Source organism: Strix uralensis, chromosome 2 (assembly GCF_047716275.1).
Source record: "Strix uralensis isolate ZFMK-TIS-50842 chromosome 2, bStrUra1, whole genome shotgun sequence".
NCBI lineage: Eukaryota > Metazoa > Chordata > Aves > Strigiformes > Strigidae > Strix > Strix uralensis.
Genome location: NC_133973.1, coordinates 40219555 through 40238445, shown reverse-complemented (window position 1 = coordinate 40238445; position 18891 = coordinate 40219555). Strand labels below are relative to the sequence as shown.

Below are 18891 nucleotides of genomic sequence, written 5' to 3'. Positions count from 1 at the left end.
CACAACAAATCAGACTTTTAAAAGCGTAAGTGAAGTAAGAGTTTTAAATTATTTGGAATATTGAAATATTTCATAGCATCAGTTTGTACACTCCTCTCTTTCTTTCCAAAACCTTTAGATTTCTTTCATGAAACTCTAGCTACTATAGAGAATGTAGTTGAAAAGTCTATTTTAAACTGTAAAAAAAGTTTTTGACCACTGCATCTAATAGTGACATCAATACGGTTTTATTTCTAGCGTTTATATGATTATTTTCTTATAGAGGAAAGACTTCTGAAATAGGGACCTGATATCAATAAATGACAGATGAATTTATTGCTTCAAAACATGTATCCTTTTCATGGGGTTTAAGGCTTTATTTCTATAAGGAGCTTTGATACAGCTCCTACAAAAGGAAAAACAGTTGTTTGGGTTTGTGGGGGTTTTTTTCTTTTACTCATTAAGCAGTTGTCTTTTGTAGACATGGTTTTATAGGTACAATACAAGCACTTCTTAGATAAGAAACAACAGCTCTTGATGGTCTTAAAAATCTTTTTTTTCTTGATACAAATAATTCATATAGATTTGGTCTGTCATTACAAATCAGTGCTCTCATTGCAAAACTGATAAATAATCACAGGATGGTTGAGGTGGGAGGTCCGAGAAGGGACCTCTGGAGATCATCTAATCCAAGCTCCCATCTCACAGCAGGGCCAACTAGAGCAGGTTGCTCAAGACTGTGTCCAGCCAGGTTTTGAATACTTCCAAGGATGCAGTCTCAACAACCTGCCTGGACAACCTGTTCTAGTGTTTGGTCACCCCTAAAGTAAAAATGTTTTTTTTCTTTTGTACTGGTCCATGGGGTTATTCTTCCCCTGGTGGCAGAATTGGCATTTCCCTTTGCTGAAATTCATGAGATTCCTGTTGGCCCATTTCTCCTGCCGGTTGGTGTTCCTCGAAGTGGTCACACAGCCATCTGGTGTATCAGCTGTCCTTCCAGTTCTGTACCAGAGATGGCTTTTTTGATAATGGTGGTTTCGGTACCTATAGCTCAAGTATAGGAGCTGTTCATGTGGTGGATTGTCCTTTAAAAATGCAGTCTTTCAGCTAGTTGTAAGTCTGTCACATTGCAGTGCAGATAGTTTTGACTCTTCAGAGGTATAAGTCTTGGTCCATCTTATATTCCAGTTGATTAGCAGGTATGTTACTGTAGTTTTTTGTCTTTAGTCAGTAAGCTTGAATTATTTTATATAAGCTGCATAATGGATTAAGGCAAAAAGTAAGGCCAGCCACTTAGGAAACCTGGCCATGACTGTAGTGTGTGCAAATTGCATGGTGTTTTCCCTGGTGTCTTCATTGCTAGTAATACAGGATGGCACAGGGCATCAAGGCTAAGTAGAAGTTTCAGATAATGCTTTTTACCAGTGACTTCTGGCAAAGATGTTATACTGTAAGCTACAGTGGTATAGATATAGTGGTATAGAAATGCAGAAAATTTAGCCACCTGTGCAGAGGAGAATGGTGGACTGAGGGCAATACTATCTTAAACTGTCTGACAGTGTTCATCAGTGACACACAAGTCCCATCTTCTTGACAGGCATGTTGGCACTAGAATGATTAGACCATTTTATATTCATGTAGTCAGCTTAAATGCATTCCCTTAACATTTCTGGTGCTTCCTAGGTCTGTCTTAGTAAAAAGCAGTGTAGTAGAAACACCAGGCTGCCAAGTCTTGACATTTCTATATGCTTCTTAGCTATATATTTCTTATCTCGGTGTTGTTAAATCACAAAAAAAATGGCAGGTAAACTCCTCCCTCTTTCCAAAGAAAAATAAATGGAAATGCATCTGTGAGGGTTGCATAGTTTGGGTTATTGGTGTGACAGTGGTGTAGTTGTCTGAGTGTAGGAACCTCCAGCAGAAGTCAGAGTGCTGGATTTGATGGTTATATCCAGCAAGCACATTTTCAGAGTCTCTTTCAAATCCAACTCTTTCATTAGATACAGGTTCTAACAATAAAAAGATTAATTTCATAGACTCCCCTGCATGAAGGAAAGATGAGTTTTGCCACAGTAGTAATAAATTTTTTTTTTCTGAGACTTGGTGATTATTCTGCAGAATCTTCTGAGACTTTCCTCCCCGCATGCCACTTACAAGCCCTATATTTAGACATCCTGCACAATAGCAGAGCTCTGCATATAGTATTGCTCTCATTATTGCACTGTGCTGTGTCATCACTGAACAAATTTTGTCATCAGAGTGAAATCCTTAGTCATCTTAAAAGTATTGTAGGAGTTTTTCATGGACAATGTTACAAGTACCAACATTTAAGTATATGTGATGACAATGAAAAAGTATGCTGGCTTAATTTTCCTTTAAAGCTGGCAGCAACACTTGCAATTTTGTCTTTACTTAAAAGGATGAAGGTTCCTTTATGAAGCTTTGAAGTATATAGGTACTTTGGAGTGCCTGTGGAGTATGAATGCTGACAGGCAGAAGTATGGTATGTTAGTTACATAGACAAGTTGGAGACATCTGGTCACATCTCCTCAGAAATAGCTTTATGTTGTTATACACTGAAATTATCTACATGGGAAAGCTAGTGAACTGTGAACTCTATTTACTGTATATAACTGTCCAGTATTAATGCACTATGTTATCAGTCAATGTACATTAAACATAAGAGAATTTATTCTATTGAAAGTGGAGCAAACCCTGGTAGACACAGTTTAGGCAAAGTTTTTCAAATGTAATTAATTCTCCTTCAAAAGTTGAGCTCAGGCTTAAGTGTGCTAGCAGGGAGCCTGTCAGATAGTAGTTAGCTTTGCAAATTCACACTACATGCTTACTGCTCACAGCCTTACCTATGTAGACTATCTCAAAGTCCTTAGATTTTCTAGGTAGTCTTTGGAGAGATTTGCCTTCTTTCTCAAAAGAATTTTATTTGAGATCCAAACGTGGAGAAATTGAAATGACCATTTAGAACACTGATTTCTGTGTCCATGTCTTATAGTTGTTGCCGTTTGTGAAAAAGTTACGTAAGATACCTGTAAAGTTTGCATATGCCCTTCTTTCACCGCATCCACATAAATCAGTTAAATGCAAAAAGCTGCATCTGTTACTGTGATTGAGACTTAACTCATTTCTAATGTACTGGGATTTGATGACTAATACTGATCATGGTATAGTGGTCATAGCTATGTGTTACAAAGATAAATTTCCAGCTTTTTTTAATTGGGGCCATATATGTATTCTTGCTGGTAGAAGTATAAAAATAGCTTTGATGCCTGGTATTAGGATGAGTGTATTGCAAATACATATGAAAGAAATTGTTACAGACTTAAAGTTCTTTCTTGATGTTTAGCTGGTCTGTGTCTTCAGAATTTGCTTAGCAAAAATTGGCATACAGCTTTCTTGGGAGAGTGATGGGAAGTGTATTCTCTAGTCATGTTGGATTTTGATTGTTTTAGTACGCTGTTTATTGAGCTCTTCATAGGTGAGACCTGCAATTTGTGTTTGGTAGCAAAATGTTGAGCCATTCTTATTACAAAAATCCTAAACCAGTTTTTAATACAAGTCTTTACTTTTGTGCTCATTGATAGAGGTAGTATTCCCAGTAATACTTCATTTCTAAAGTAAAGGAATGATAAGGTATTTTCCTCTTTTATTCTGCTTTAAAAACTGTGGCTTTGTTACAGCAAAAGAAATTTAAAAAACGTTGTTGTGAGTGATGACATAGAAGTAAGTGTCTGCAGGGGCTTTCCTCAGCAAATGTAAAGTCCGCCGCAGAGCCGGTGCACAGGCACTGCGGTGTAGCTCTCGCCCGGGCCGGCATGCCCACAGCAGGATTTTTGGCCAGTCACAGACATGACTGAGCGCTTCTTGAGTACTGGCTACCGAGTTCCTAGCTGCACCTTGTTTAAGGACAGGCAGAGCAAATCTGCCTGCCAAAGGCTATTGAGAAACTCCAACTTGAACCTGTGAATTTAGTGCAGAAGGGCCAAGTTTTAAGCACAACCAGAACCTACAGATCTTTTCCATGACCTGCATGTCAAGCTTACTTTTTGCTGGGCCACATACTGCTACTGTGCTTTCTTTAACTTACTCACTGGGATGATACCAAGTTCTGCTTTAAATTGTACATAAAAGTTTCTAACAGTATTTGGGGACCCTAATTGTGAAATACTGACCCTTAAAAAAGTACTTCCTAATGTGGTGATCAAGTCTCTTATCTTTTTCTACAGTGTTTCACTTGGGCTCATGTAACTACTCATTTTTTTCTTGGGGCCCATGTAGTCATTTTTCAAGGGAGGTAAGCTAGTACTTTGCCCCACTTAGTTTGCAGACAGCTCAAAAAGTGTTAGATGTGCCTTTTACTTTCTTACTGAGTAGAGATTGAGAGCTCCCTCTTCAGCCTGTCTGCACCTCAGTTCAGCAAGGCAGATAATAAAGAAAGATGAGCAATGGGAAAAGTGGAGGAGACTTGGTTTTTAGCAGCTTGGAGGTAGAAATGCTTCAGTGTGGGCTGGAACTACTTTTACAAAGTTTAGAGACAGGATCTCCCCTAGTCAAACCATGCTTGCTGAGAAGTGTATGTCTTCTAATAATAAAAGAATATGAGAAATGTTGTGGGACTGTCAACAAGGTAACAATTGCAACATTTGCAGGGTAAGCCTAAAGTGTAAGGACAGTCAGACAAGACAGTTTCCCATTTGTGAAAATTGTGTTTTGCTCGTTATTACTGTTTCTGACCTGTGCTAGGGCTGATTATCTGTTAGGGAAAAGGTTCTGTCTACATGTTTTTTTTATAGAAATAATAACGCCATGTAAATAACCACTGTATAATATATTAATAGCTCTTTTTCCTGCCATCCTTATATGTGGTACAGTTTACATGCATACATTTGAGGACAAGGGTATGCCAGCTATGTAGTTAACTAGTTGATTAGCCCTTGCTTTGTTTTAGAATGTGTAGTTTGAAAGTATGCATGCATGCGTGTGACAGCTCAGGAGCAGAGCTCTGGGAAGAACATCCTTGTCATAGATAGTGTTTGCATTATTAACTTAGGAAAAAATGTCTAGAGGGGAGAATACTGAAAGATATTCTGCCGAAAGCCCTGCTTACTTACGAAATAAGTCAACCTTTATACATAGTAGAATAGAAGATGTTTATACACTAATATATCAGATACTATGAACTTCAAGTGCATGTTAACCTTTATTTTAAAACAGTGTAAGGTAATGCAAAAGCAAAGAATTGAAAGTACTTCCCATAGTACGGATTACATTTGGGCACTATCTCTGTAAGCGATATCTTGAGGTTCAAAAGTGAATTTATGACCAAAAATGCTGATTTTTAGAATTTCTGTAAAAACTGAAGAAAAGCTGTCCACAATAGAAAACCTGAAAATAATTACTTGATATTTTTTTTTCCCTTAAACAATCAAAAACCCAAACACCTATGCTAGAATAAGCTTCATGCACAGGGAGAGGGGAATTGTCCTGTAGTACTATGTTTTATATATTGGAGCTACACTGGATTGGACCTTAAATGTATTCATATTTGCCATTGTTACATACATACCCTTATTTCATTTCATACGTTCAGAAAGACATTCCAGCTTCATCTCTAATGTGGATAATTATATTCTGTAATATTTTTCTTGCTGTCTGACAATACTTACTTGATACAGTCTGTTGCCCTATTGTCCTGCTGGTGTTCTCTAGGGAAAGAAAGACAGTTTTTCGGTTAGAAACAGGTGGATGTAACTTGCTTTTTTTAGCTGGAGGTCTAGATTAATAATTTTGATTTTCCTCATTATTCTGCATTTGGCTCTGTTTACTGTATGCTTACTTCAAAACCCCAGACTGTTTATGTTACTTGTAAGTCACAGTTAAATTCCTCAGAAGTCTATTTGTTAAATAATCTTTTTTTCAAATGCTTACAGCTTTAAAAAAAGTCTAAGAGCATTTTTTACATCTTTTAGACCCTACAGTTTTATTTCTGCTTGGAGCACAAAAGACCTGAAATTGTTAGCAGTTTGGGATTAAGTAATGCACAGAAGTTGATTCACAATGTAACTGTAGTTAACCTACTACAGGATAGTGAACTGCAGTATAATGAAGTTCCTCATCTCACAGGAGGAATTTTATCAGGAAGCAACATAGTAATACCATCAAAAAATTACTTGTTTGTTAATGTTGCTAGGATTTTGCTTGTTGTTAAGGAACAAAGAAACATCAGAGATGTGTAAGTTTGGTGGGTTTTAAAGTAAAAGCAATTATTAGAAAAGGGGTTCAGAAATCATGCATTACAATAAAGTGAAAATGGAAGTAGGCAAAAATAAATGCTGGGAGATTGCAGTGCTGCTTTATGTAAACAGGTGTTGTCTTAATAAAAGCTGCTCAAGTGAAGCCATTAGGTGAAAGGAGTTACTTTGTATCATAAAAAGTAAAACACATGCCAAGTAGAAAACTCCATTTGATTCTCTTTTTATTATATGTGAATAGGTTGTCTGGTCTGTAGGAACAGACTTGGTAAATGTTTTGTTTTGCCAAAGACTAAAGTGAGTGCTTAAGTAGGGCAAGATCATTGCAGAGGCTGAAAAGTTTCTTTATATCCATCTTCCTCGGTGAGAATGTTGAGGAAATATTTAACAGAGACCTATTCTATTCATGTGATGAAATGAGGTTGTTTAGGAGGCTGAGAAGGGGTCACACAGAAGGTGCAGGCATAGCAATTGATACTTCTACCAGGAGCTTCCCTTGCAGGGCTAGACAATGTTCATTGAAAAGCTACAAGGAATTTAGAAATGCAGTAGCTGAGCTATTGACTAAAATATGCAAATCTCATTAAGATGCTGTTCTGGAGAACAGTAGGGTAACAAATGTGCTCATCTTGTTAAACTGCTGTTGGAGTGTACTGATGAAAGAGAAATGAGGAGGTGATTCTGGGAAGCTAAGTGTGATTTGGCTGGCCTTCCTTACCAATAAAACTGAGTGCAACAGTAAATTTTAAGGTGGTTATAAAACAACTAAATTATTATGTTTGATAGAGTAAACTGTCTACATAGCAAACTAAATTTCTTTAAGCCTCTGAGCAAAATAACAGATAAAAGAGTGTATTATTAAATTAATTATCCTTCCTTAGATCCCTAGAGAAAATCCCCTGTTGAGGTCATTAAAAAAAAAAACACCACAAAACCCAAGTAATTTTGAGCGTAAGTTAAAACCATGTGATTAAAAGAAGAAAATACACTAGGAATAACTGCTCTGAGTTTGTTATTAGAAAAGCTGATTGTTAATACATGGGGAAAAAAGAAGAGTGTGCTGCTTTTGTCTAGTTGTGTGTCAGTTCTCCTTAAAAAGGCTGTTATCAGAAGCTCTTTTCTGTACTCTTAGAAATGTAAGTATCTTTTCCCTGTGAACAATCCTTGTGAAAGGAGAATTAATGAAACGTTATCAGAAGACTTGAGATTTAATACTCAAGCTGTTTATTTCTGCTGAAATGAAACCAGCGAATTTCTAGCTCTGTGTTTCAACCGGCGCATGCATCTAATTAACATCCTGGAGGAGTGATGTTAAAAATCCAGTATCCATCTCAGTTAAGAGAGCCAATCACCTGCCCTTTCTGAAACTGATGTGAGTCCTTCAAGTTCCTGACTTGTTTTGTTTCTCTTAAAAGAAATAAGAAATAGCTTAGTGTTTGGGGGGGGTTTAATCATTATTTATTAAAACCTGTTCACAGCCTTGAAAGAACGGGCAAAGCTCCGAACAAAACTTTTGTTTGCTAATGACTTAGAGAAGTCTGTGCAAGAAGTCCTCAGACAGTTCTAAAGAGCCCAGCTGGATAACTGGGCAACTTCGTGTCAGCTGAAAGTTGTTGATGGCATTTTTATGGTGATATATGGAAAGACTAATTAGAAAACTGTAAGGCATTTCTGAACTTGAAAGCTTTACCAATTTGGCTTAATTGAGGAAGGCAAATGAGAGGTGTAGGCTTGATGGTAACACATATTAAAAGGGGCAAACATGTCTTTTTATAGTTCTTTTTGCTTAGTGTGCAAAGAGAACGAGTAGAGAGCAATCCACTGAGAAAAAAAAAGTGACAGGAGACCTGGAGAGATTAGCTGCTTCTCGAGGGACCTTGTAAAATTATAGATGTATAGGAACAGAAGATGGTCTGGACTCAACAGTCTGGAAAAGGTTCTGATAAATGGCCAGCATGACACAAGCGTAGGAAATAAGCTTCATGAGGAGGAGTGGGAGAAGCAATGCAGAGGCTAGAGTGGGCAGATGTCTCGTTTCGCGGTGGGCTCTCTGTTGAAGCCTGGGGCAGAAACAAACTTGGGCTGATCTTTCTGAAGGTGCTGCTCCCTGGCAATTAAGCCTGCTTTTGTGAAATCAATTACTGAATCACTGCTTTGGGAACTGTGCAGTTGAGAGGCAAAGAGCCTAAATCTATTTGAGAGGAAGTACTTTGCCGAGGAAGGAGCCAGATTAAGTTTGTGTTTTGTACTTAAAAACAACAAAAGCAACTCTTGTTTTATTGGGAGGTTTCTTTGTCGGTAAGCAAAGGACTTTTTGGCTTGAAGGCAAAATTGTTTAGTTGCTCTAAAGGCACATTACTTCTGGCAAGTCAACTTCACCATAGCAAAAGTTTTAAGAATAAAATTTGAAATATTGTGATTTCACAAGCTAAACCCTGCTTAGAGTAAGATACTCCATTTTGTTTCAAAAGGCAAACACAGAAATCTGCAGATGGGAAGCAGAATTATCTGAAAATTAAAAAAAAACACATAGAAAAGGTGTATAGTTTAGGGGAAAGGCAAGCATATGAAAAAGTTCAGTACCGCTTGTGCAGTGCTTTTCTTACATAAGTCATTAATGTGATTCTGTTTGTCTTACAACTTAAGAACAAGGTGATTAGCAAATGAAAGGAAAGATGTAAAAGTCATTAATGTAAAAAGGAACATTACTTCTTATATAATTAACCTATGAAATTCACTGCCAACCTATACTATTGAGGTCAAAACCAGAACAGAATTCAAAAATTATTAGAAATACATTTGCATAATGAGAAAATCCACAATTCTATTGTAGGTTTTTCTGTAGGTTTAAAAAGAAAGATCTCTGGGAGTATTGCCAGCTAGTACCTGGTTGTGAAAGGCAGGGGTGGAGAACTGCATGATAAACAGGTTGTATAATTATCTGGCATTACTTGCATTTAACCATAATGTAAGCTTGGCTTGACTTACTTATATTCCTCTCTGAGAGCGCATCTCTCTCTACCAGCTACAGAAGGAGCTTGGGGAGGTGAACCTCGGAGAGTGCAAGTTAGGCATTGTGAATAACCGACTCCTTCCTAGGGTGATGGCTGTTAACAGACATTTTTCTGTGGTTTTGTAATAACTTTGAGTATGAAAGCAATTAATTGTATCAATTGTTAAGAAAGACTGCATATTTCTGTTTTGAATCAGAACTGGGTCGAGTAAGTGCTGTGCATCCCAGTACTTCAACCGATGCCTTCAGCAGGCACATTTTTAAAATGTTTTGTTCATTCTTCTTTATAGATTAATTAATTCTCATAGATTTGATATAGAGTATCACATAAATCCACAGTTCCTTATGTTCATGTTAAATGTGATTTTTATTTGGGAAGAGGGTATTAATTTTGTTCTTCAGAATAACTATAATCTCTTGAGCAGTAAAACCTTGTTAATTCTCATGCAGCTAATCCTCAAATAATAATTCACTTTGACTTCACAACAAAAATAACTACTTAAGTCTAAATGATTGTTACTTATTCTGGTTTGGCCTGTAAAGTGTACCTAAAATCCAAATGTATAGATAACTGGAAATTGTTTAGGAACTTTTCATTGTTATCAAAAAGTCACAGTCTCCCAATTAAAAACAAAAAGGGCAAATATTTTTAAAAGCACTGAAGATAAAGGTTCTAGAAAACTCAGAAATGAAGTTTGGAAAACTATAGCCAAGAATGAATAATGTGAAGCATTAGTGGGTTTTGTGTTTCTTGACTACACAGAGCTGTTAGAATAGTCGATAGAGGCAAGAGAGTTCAGTAAATATTTTTGTTCTGTGCTTGGGAAAAAGGCGGATATGATGTTCACATCATGGGATGTACGATAACATACTTTTTGTTTTCACAGTAATCAAGGAGAAGTTTAAACAATAGTTATACTTAAATTTGGCATTTTTAAAACAGAGACCTGGATAAATTACATCCATGAGCTCTGAAAGAGCAGGCCAGAGAATTGTTGTTTATCATTCATTCAGATATTTTTTTTTATATTTATTAGAAAACAGAAAAAATTCCAGAAGACTTGGAAAGCACTGTGGAACTGCTTTCTGAGAAATAGGCGTAATCGTCTCAGTCTGACATTAGGCTTGAGCAAAATAATAAAATTATTGAGGTGATTAATAAATGTAAGGGATAGTAATTATTTATAATGATTCCTGGTTCTTGGAAAGTGTTGTCATGTTAACTTCAATATTCTTGATGTAGTTGGGAGTTTGTATCCTAAAATAAGAGTTAAAATTCATAGAGTTGTGTAACACAGTTGGTTTTACACTTTAATGATGTCTTTTTTTAGTCAACTAGTATGAGCAAAGTCAATACAGTACCTATGAAGTGTATAAAAACTACATGATAAATTTCATGTAACTGTAAGTGTTGCAGTGATGTTGCCTTGGGATCAGATTTTGGTCTTGTTCTATTTAGTTTTTGATAGTGACATAGGGCTCTGACAGGAGAGTCTCTAAGGCTAGAGTCCATCTTCCTGTAGGGCAGGGATGTCCCAGCTGCAGAACAAGCTACTGGGTTGTCCATGCAGTGAAAACTCAAGGGAAAAAGTGTGGTAGATGGATGAAGGCATCGTTTCAGGCTGAGCTACCAGTCTCCATTTGTTAAGAATTCCCTAGATAACATTAAATTATTTGTGTTAATATTTGCTAAAAGCACAGACTGGGGAGTGAGTGCTATATAATGAAGAGGACAGGTGACTGTTGGGAAGCAAACTGCGTCACACATCTGCTTTTTGTTAACTGCGTTTTGATACAGGCAGAGGGAAAGTTGTTCTCTAAGACTGAAGGCTGTAAACTGTTTTAGGAAGGTGTGGGAATGCATCCTAGAAAGCAGTAAAATGGAAAAAAGGGATCTTTTAATGACTCTGGTGATTGATTATTCAAGAAATCCCTTACATGAAATCTAGGCACCTGTTTCATCCATAGTGGTTGGTGTCACTCATAAGCATGGCAGGTTGGTCATCAGGGTAAAGCGGTTGCATGAGTTGTTGTTGCTTTTACCCGTCGAGCAAATTGCAGTGGACTGAGAGCTGCAGCTTTGACTCAGGACAATGCTGCACATCAGTTGTGCACCTCCTTCCTTAACTTTCTGAGGCTGACAGCTCCTCCTTGCCTTCTCTTCCCACTCCTGCCTGCACAGTCTACGAAAAGCCAGCTCCCTCTGGAAGGTCAGTTTAAATGAATGAAGCCTGTTCTTCTCTTCATTCCTCCGTCACGGCATTGTGGGTGACTGTTTGGGCATCTAGTTTCTTTTTGAGGCCTAAATCAGGGTTGTTTTTTCTTGAGCATTGCATCTGTTGCTTCTTTCAGCCAGTATGAAATCCTCTCACAAAAAATGCACTTTTGAAACAGAGATGTGTGAGATTTTCCTCACGGCTGCTGTGGTCAGAAAGGGCCTTTCACTTTCCCTGTGCTGGCCATAGTTCTGTATTTCCAGAGGTGGAGAAACTGGCAGTGGATACTCACGTGGCTTCATTTCAGGTGCCAGTAGCAAATCTTTTTAATACTTCTGTAGTGTCTCTTATAATTTCTGTTGCTCTGTTTTGCACACTGTCAATTACAGTGTTATTCTTTAATAGCTCTCTTGCATTGTTATTAATAGTAAGTTATTCATAGTAAAAAAAAAAAAAGTGAAACTGGTCTGTTAAAGACAACTTTAAATATTCTGCCCATCTGTTTCCTGTGCCATGTGAATTACGAGCGTTTTCCTATCTCAGCTTTGCTTTTCATTGGCCCATTTCCTCGCTTGAAATTTCCACACAGGGTTTTAGTAATTTAATAGGAAACTGGCATACATTTGGTAGTATCAGCTTTAAGTGCTGACTTTATGAGATACCTCTGTTCATCTGATCTTTTCCTCTTCACTGTCTGCTGTCTTATCTATCTCCTTTGCATTTTCAGACCTGTGGTTTCTCAAAGTGTACAGGAGCTTCTCCAAGTGTATAGGAGTTCCTCCTTTCTCTATTGCCCCCCTTCCCTGAAGACCCCACGCACCCTGGTTTTACCGAGCTTTCACTGTGGTGATTATCTTGTTGTGACTACAGTAGCTTAAGTCATGCTAGTTCTGAGCAATGTCCCTTTCTTTGTCTTCAGGTTCAGTCTTTCTCATCTCCTTTGCCTCAGGAACTGCCTGAGAACTCTTTATGAATGCAAACTGAATTTTCTCAAAGTTCTCTTTGATTTTTCATACTATGTATTTGCTTTTCTTGGGTTTATCTTTCAGTTTTGCAATGCGAAGATTATAGTCACTTCTAATACCTGCTATTCAGATTATAGTTTCACTTTGTATAGATGGTCTGAATCTCAGATTCATGCAGCCAGAGTTGATAAATTTCTCTGGGTGATGGTGATTTTATATTGCCATGGGGTTTTTTTGCTTTTTGGGTGTGGGGGACAATAGGGTATTTGCAAGAACTACATCAGACATTAAGCACTGGCCAGTAAGTTTCTTGCCAAGTTGGATGATGCTGAATCAAAGCTTCTGTGTTGCTTTTCCAGTTTCTTTGAAGTTGCAATCTATTCTGGCATTAGACTCACCTAGCACAAGGAATAAGCTGTGTTTGTATTTTAACAGGCGTGCTTTGGAGACAGTTGTTAAATATGTCTATGTATTGCTCTGATCTTCTGTCAGAGAGCAATGTTTGAGTTAGGCTGGCATAAGTTCTGAACTGGATGACTGACTTGATGCTTATCTTTGCAGCCTGGGATACATGAGATGTTTGCTCATTTTCTTTAAAGTGTTTGTCATAACAGTCAGGCTGATCTGATCTCAAGCCCCAGGTCCATCTTACTCGTAGTTTGTGGTAGTCTGATTTGAAGCAGTGCTCTCACATGCCAGCATCCAGCTCTATAACGTTTCACAGTGCTGGTATGACAGTTTCCGTGTTTTAGAGACAAGCTCTATTGCTGGGAGTTTAATCTGTCAGCTGTGTTTTCTGCTGCAGACTGTTGTTACCAGAACAACTTTTTTATGAGCCATGAGTTTTATGAAGATAAATGACTAAATTATGCATTAGAAACATCCCATTTTGTGGGTGGGGTGTTGAGAGGTGGTAACAACCGTTAGTGAATCGAGTGAGGTTGGAAGAAGGATCGAAACTGTTTAGTTGGAAGAATGTTGAAGTAGTTGAGTCATTTTTAACAAACAAAAATTTAAGGGATGCTTTTGTTAATAAATACTTTCTTGGTGATAGTGACTGGAAATTGAATATAGACTAAGTTCAGAATGCAGATTTTTCAGGTCGTTCATTATAGGAATTGTTAACACACATACAGTGGATTATCCGTGTCTGGAAATCTCCAGAGAAAGACTGCAAATAAAACAAGTGAGGTTCTCACTTAAGTACACCTACAGGTGTTGACACAGCAACTCATTCAGGGTAGATCCTTTCCTCTGTTGCTCAAACAAACAGAATCTGCAGCAGTGGCTCCTTCTGGCTTCAAAATGCGTAAATCAGAGAGGGGTAGGTGGTTGTTCAATTTAGTGTTGTTAGTGTAATTGTAGTTGTTTTTTGTGACTCAGCAGTTTCTTGGCTGAGGCATTGTCATTTTCTGACTTTGTGCTCTGCCACAGCGCTATGCACCGCATTACCAGACTGCATTGTCTCAACTGCTATGAATTGATCATCCACCAGCCAGTGCCGACCTAATAAGGTTCTCCTCTATTTCTAGTTGAAACCTGCTTTCTCTGTTAAATTTTGTCAAATGAGTCATACTTGCTTTTATTTAAAATGGCTATATTTTTCACTAATAGTGGTGATGGTGCAGATTGGGCAGGCAAAGTGGGAATTATTTTTAATAATAAATTATACAGTGAGAATTCTTGATTAAAATATATGAGCTTTATGTGCATCTTGAACTATGGTTTCTCCTTATACATCATTATTTTGCAGAAGAGATGACACTAATACATATTTATTTTATTTGTCAAGTATTGACAGAGGCAGCTCTTTTTTCCTTTTAGGAATCTGGGTAAAAATGGCTTATCTAACAGTAGTATTCTATTGGATAAATGCCCACCTCCACGACCACCGCCTCCACCATACCCTCCCTTGCCAAAGGACAAGTTGAATCCACCTACACCTAGTATTTATGTAAGTAAATCTAATGATAGAAGTACATTGCTGACTGTTTTTTGTAATTGTTTGGATATCTGCATTACATAATGTAATTACTTTAAAGATTCACAATTCATAGCTGAATTCTAATTACAGTGCTTTCCCAACAAGTGTTGCTGGGAAAAATGCTAACTTTAAAGAAAATTTTGAGACATAGTTTGACTCTTAAAGTACTTGTAAATTAAGAATTTCAGTAAACGAGGGAAAAGGGCTTCAGAATTTTTTTTTGTTTGTTTTTTAAATACTCAAAATATTGGCAGAATAAGCAAAACAGTTCATTAGATACAATGCACAATATTTCAAATATGTATGTACATTTTTGCAAGTGACGGTTTAGGTATAAATGAGGAAGTAATTAAACTAAACTCTCCTAACAATCTGCTTCAAAATATAGTAGAGACAAAAATGAACAGAAGTTGAGGTGATGTTAAGAACAAAATGTCATTAGGAAAAGGCAGGGTTTAGTTGCATAGTATTTTCTTATGCAAGCATTAAAACTTCTGAAAAACAAAGTTTCATAATAGCTTTATGAAGTGTTTGAGCTAGCTTCCTCTGTAATAGAAGAATAAATTATAGGATGTGCACTTACTTGATAATAAAATAATAAATTATAGTATGTCCATACAGCCAGTGCGAAAACCTCAAGTTAGCTTTGGTCAGCTCAACCTGGGAACCAGAGCAGTTGGCACTTTGGTCTGATAACACAAGCAGTCTGCCTGAGAACTAGATTAAGTTGGAAGCAATAGTGCTTCCAGGTGTTGCGTCTGAATTAATCTACCTTATTAAAAGTCCATCGCAGCTTTGTTGAGTCCGTACAAATCTGGTAAGTCACCATGCTGCAGCATACTGTGTAAATACGCCAGCGTGGGTCCCAGTATTTGGAAAATCGGTATTGTGTTTTGTTCATTGGAAGGGATGTCTTCAGCATTTTAAAAGATTCATAAAAATAAAAAAAAAAAAAAAATGGGGGAGACTATCACATAAAATTGAGGTTGTCGGTGCCCAAAAGCATAAGAAAATCAAATCAACCTTTGTGGTTAACATGAGATATACTGTGAGAGTGGTCTTTTTAATTATACTGTTTCTTGTATACATTATCTGTAGAATTAGCTTTTTTGACTTCTGAAAATAAAGTTAGTATGTTATCTTGCTCTTCAGAGAATTCTGTAGATTTAGAGAATGTACAAGGCTACTGTCAGATAAAGAAATAAACTGCAGGAAACCTGAGTTGCAAAAGCCAAAGCAACCTGGGAATAATTCATGCCAAGAAATAAATTGCAGTAACAAATTAATTTCAGGAGTGAACCCAGCTTTTAACATGGAAAGAGTTGTATGATGTAGCTGTTCATTCCCCACTGTGCAGTGAAATGGGGAAAATTGCTGTCTTCTTTCTGTGTTTTCTCTCTTTTTTCCTAATTATTCTTTCTTATTTTACGAATAAGGAGTCTAAATTCATCTGACATCTAATATTCCATTATAATTTTACAGTTGGAAAATAAACGAGATGCTTTCTTTCCACCTTTACATCAATTTTGTACAAATCCAAACAACCCTGTTACTGTAATACGTGGCCTTGCTGGAGCGCTTAAATTAGGTAAGTTTACGTGGTTTTTTTACTTTGGAAAAAAAAGTATGTGTTTTTTTAAAAAATAAGTCTTTCAGTTCTTGTAAGTGGGTATTTTATTTCTGTACTACTGTATTACTTGTACTGTACTACTGTACTACTGTATTACTGTATTCCAAATAATTAGGGTAACGTGTCATTTCTCAGTTTGCTACTGTTTCTAACGTTGATCATCTCCAAAAAAACCCCCAAAAATCCACCAGATTTTGTTGAGCACAGAGGGGACCTGAGCTGTGGATATGGAAGCTTACAGATAGACTTTTTTCCTATGAGAACTATGGCTACAGATCTTTGTGGTTAGATTTAATGATCTATAATCTGACTGTGTACAATGTTTTGAACTCTGTAGATGGAAAAACTATCATTACTGGTAGGAAATGTGTTATATGATGGAAGTGCATTCATCAAACTCTGGTTTGAAAAATACTTCCCATTTAAACATTGTTTGCAGATTTGTTTACACAAGGCATGTAAAATGTTTCTTGGAATATAGTCTATACAGTAGCTGCCAAGTTTTTTCTAAGCTTCTACTGTTGTTTGCTGGAAGGCTTTTTGAGTGTTAATCATGGGTGTTAATAATTAACCTACAGGTAGGCTGTATTATGAAGGCTGGGGAGGGGGAAACACTTCAAATAACTTGTAAGTATTAATTTTCTTGAAAATTTTTATTATTTTAACTGTCACTTATTAATCTTATTCTTACTAGATCTAGGACTCTTTTCTACTAAGACCTTGGTAGAAGCAAATAATGAACACATAGTAGAAGTAAGGACACAATTACTGCAGCCAGCAGATGAAAACTGGGACCCCACTGGAACAAAGAAAATCTGGCGTTGTGAAAGCAGTAGATCTCATACAACAATTGCTAAATATGCACAGTACCAGGCCTCCTCATTCCAGGAGTCTTTAAGGGTAAGTCCACTGTTATTATTTAAGTTATAATTTACAAACTGTATACTAACTCTGGAACCAATTAATAATGGCTATTGAAAGCAAACGGAAGCTGCTAAGGGGGAGGAGACATGTCCATTATCATGAAGAGTGCAGGTAAATTTACAAAATCTGTTTTGAATAGAGGGTCAAATAGTATATAGGGTGTTCCTCCCAAATGCTTAATGTAAAACTTATTTTTCTTAATGTAAAACTCCTGGCTATTACATACTTTAAAAGCATGTAAGCTTAAGCTTTCATATAATAATGTCAAAGTTAATATTAAAATATTTAGAATTTAAGATGCTTTTTAAAACTTGTATTGTTTCTAATTTCATACATGCTTTGAAATCAGATTTCTTTGTTCTTCATAGTATCCTGATTTAATATGGATGTGACTTAGAAGTTTACGCTTATACTTGTCTTTTGTTGGGTTCCAAACATAACAGTTTCTGTTCAGTTTAGAAGTTGTTAGACATGCGTGGCAGAGTGAAATGTTTGAAATGTTATTTTATTGGTATTACTTTTTAATATTTTTGCTGAAGTAGTGACCACATCCTTGGAATTAGCTGTGGGCACTCCTTGGAGGCTTATATTGTCTGGTGTTACAAAAAGATTAGTCTAAGATGGAACTAAGACAAAAATATATTCTTGACCAGTTCTTAATTAGAAAATAGGGAAAACACCAACCTGGGGAATTGACTATTGCCGTTTTCACCGCCATTACACAGAAACAGCAATAGTTTCAGTAAGAAAGGAAAGAGAAGTTCTGAATTTAAACTTTGTGCATTAGAGGAAAGGATTAGAAACAAAGAAATTAATTGGTAGTTGAAGAAAAGAGAAGGGGAGGTAGTCACAAGGTTTTGAGCGAGACTGATACAGGATGAGGAAATGAAACAGGAATAGTATTGGGAAGTGGGGACCACTGAAGTCATCAAGAGCTTGGAACATAAATGGGATTTTTCTTCCTCTGCATTGGTAATAAATTTAAGTAGGATGTCAGGTAAAGTTTTCTGGTGCCCTTAAACAGTTGCACCAGCATTGCATTCTTGTACATCATTCCAGAGGGCCTGGAGAACATTAGTTTGCTGGAACGTTATATATATATACATGTTTAATAACATACATAATTAATCCCATACCAGCTTGTCAACAGGAAAGCCTCAGCTTTAGATTTGCACCAGGAGGTAGACTGCAGGATTTTCTGATTATTTCTTTTTTCTCTGTTACAAATTGGTGGTAAAAATGCAATATATAAAATAATTTTCAGAAATATGATTTTCATTTTTCCCTTGGAAATCAGAAAGACAGATGCATGTGTCCTTTGCCTAACACTGCTTTGACCTGTCCTTAGGTGACTTTTCGTGGTGTTCAAATGAAAGCTTTGTTTCTTCTTTCTACAGACAATCCTCTTGGCTTGCCCTAAGTGATCTTTTTTTGGTTATTCTTCTAACAACTATTACATTGCTTTTCTAAAATGTCTTGCAGTATTTGATAAATCCATCATCACTAGGTTCCTTTTTGTTTCTCTTTGTCCTTTATTGAAAGGATGAATAAGACTTTCTCAGGTACATAGGGCACTTTGAGATTTAACAACAATCCCATTCAAAGCCAGAGATCTTTGGATGGCCTCCAGGCAGTTCTTTCCTTCTTTTTGTCTTATTCTTTTTCCTTCTATGTCCGTATACTTGCCAGAAAGAGAAGTCTTTAGAATAGGGTTTTGAGTGCACTCTGCTAAAAAGATCAAATTACTTCATTTAATATTTGTTAGATTTTTTCCACTAGTCATGGTCCTAGCTACTGCAGTGCTAAAATAGCATATAGCTATGAAAAATTCAGAAGATTTTACATAATGGATTTTATAAAATTAATTTTATAAATATTAGTCATCCTAGTTTCATGTCAGGATACCTGCTT

General features: G+C 36.7%; 1 protein-coding gene across 21 annotated transcripts in view; it reads left to right on the top strand.

Annotated features, from left to right (window-relative positions):
- KDM6A (lysine demethylase 6A) overlaps positions 1 to 18891 on the top strand; it is a 163007-nt gene that overhangs the window by 125678 nt on the left and 18438 nt on the right. For all 21 annotated transcript variants that reach the window (XR_012627507.1, XM_074858462.1, XM_074858473.1 and 18 more), the window contains 3 exons: positions 14267 to 14396; positions 15909 to 16014; positions 16751 to 16956. Coding sequence is in view for 20 of the 21 variants with exons in the window: in XM_074858462.1 (XP_074714563.1) it covers positions 14267 to 14396; positions 15909 to 16014; positions 16751 to 16956 (442 nt within the window). In the remaining variant the exon portion in view is untranslated. The remainder of the gene's footprint in view (positions 1 to 14266; positions 14397 to 15908; positions 16015 to 16750; positions 16957 to 18891) is intronic.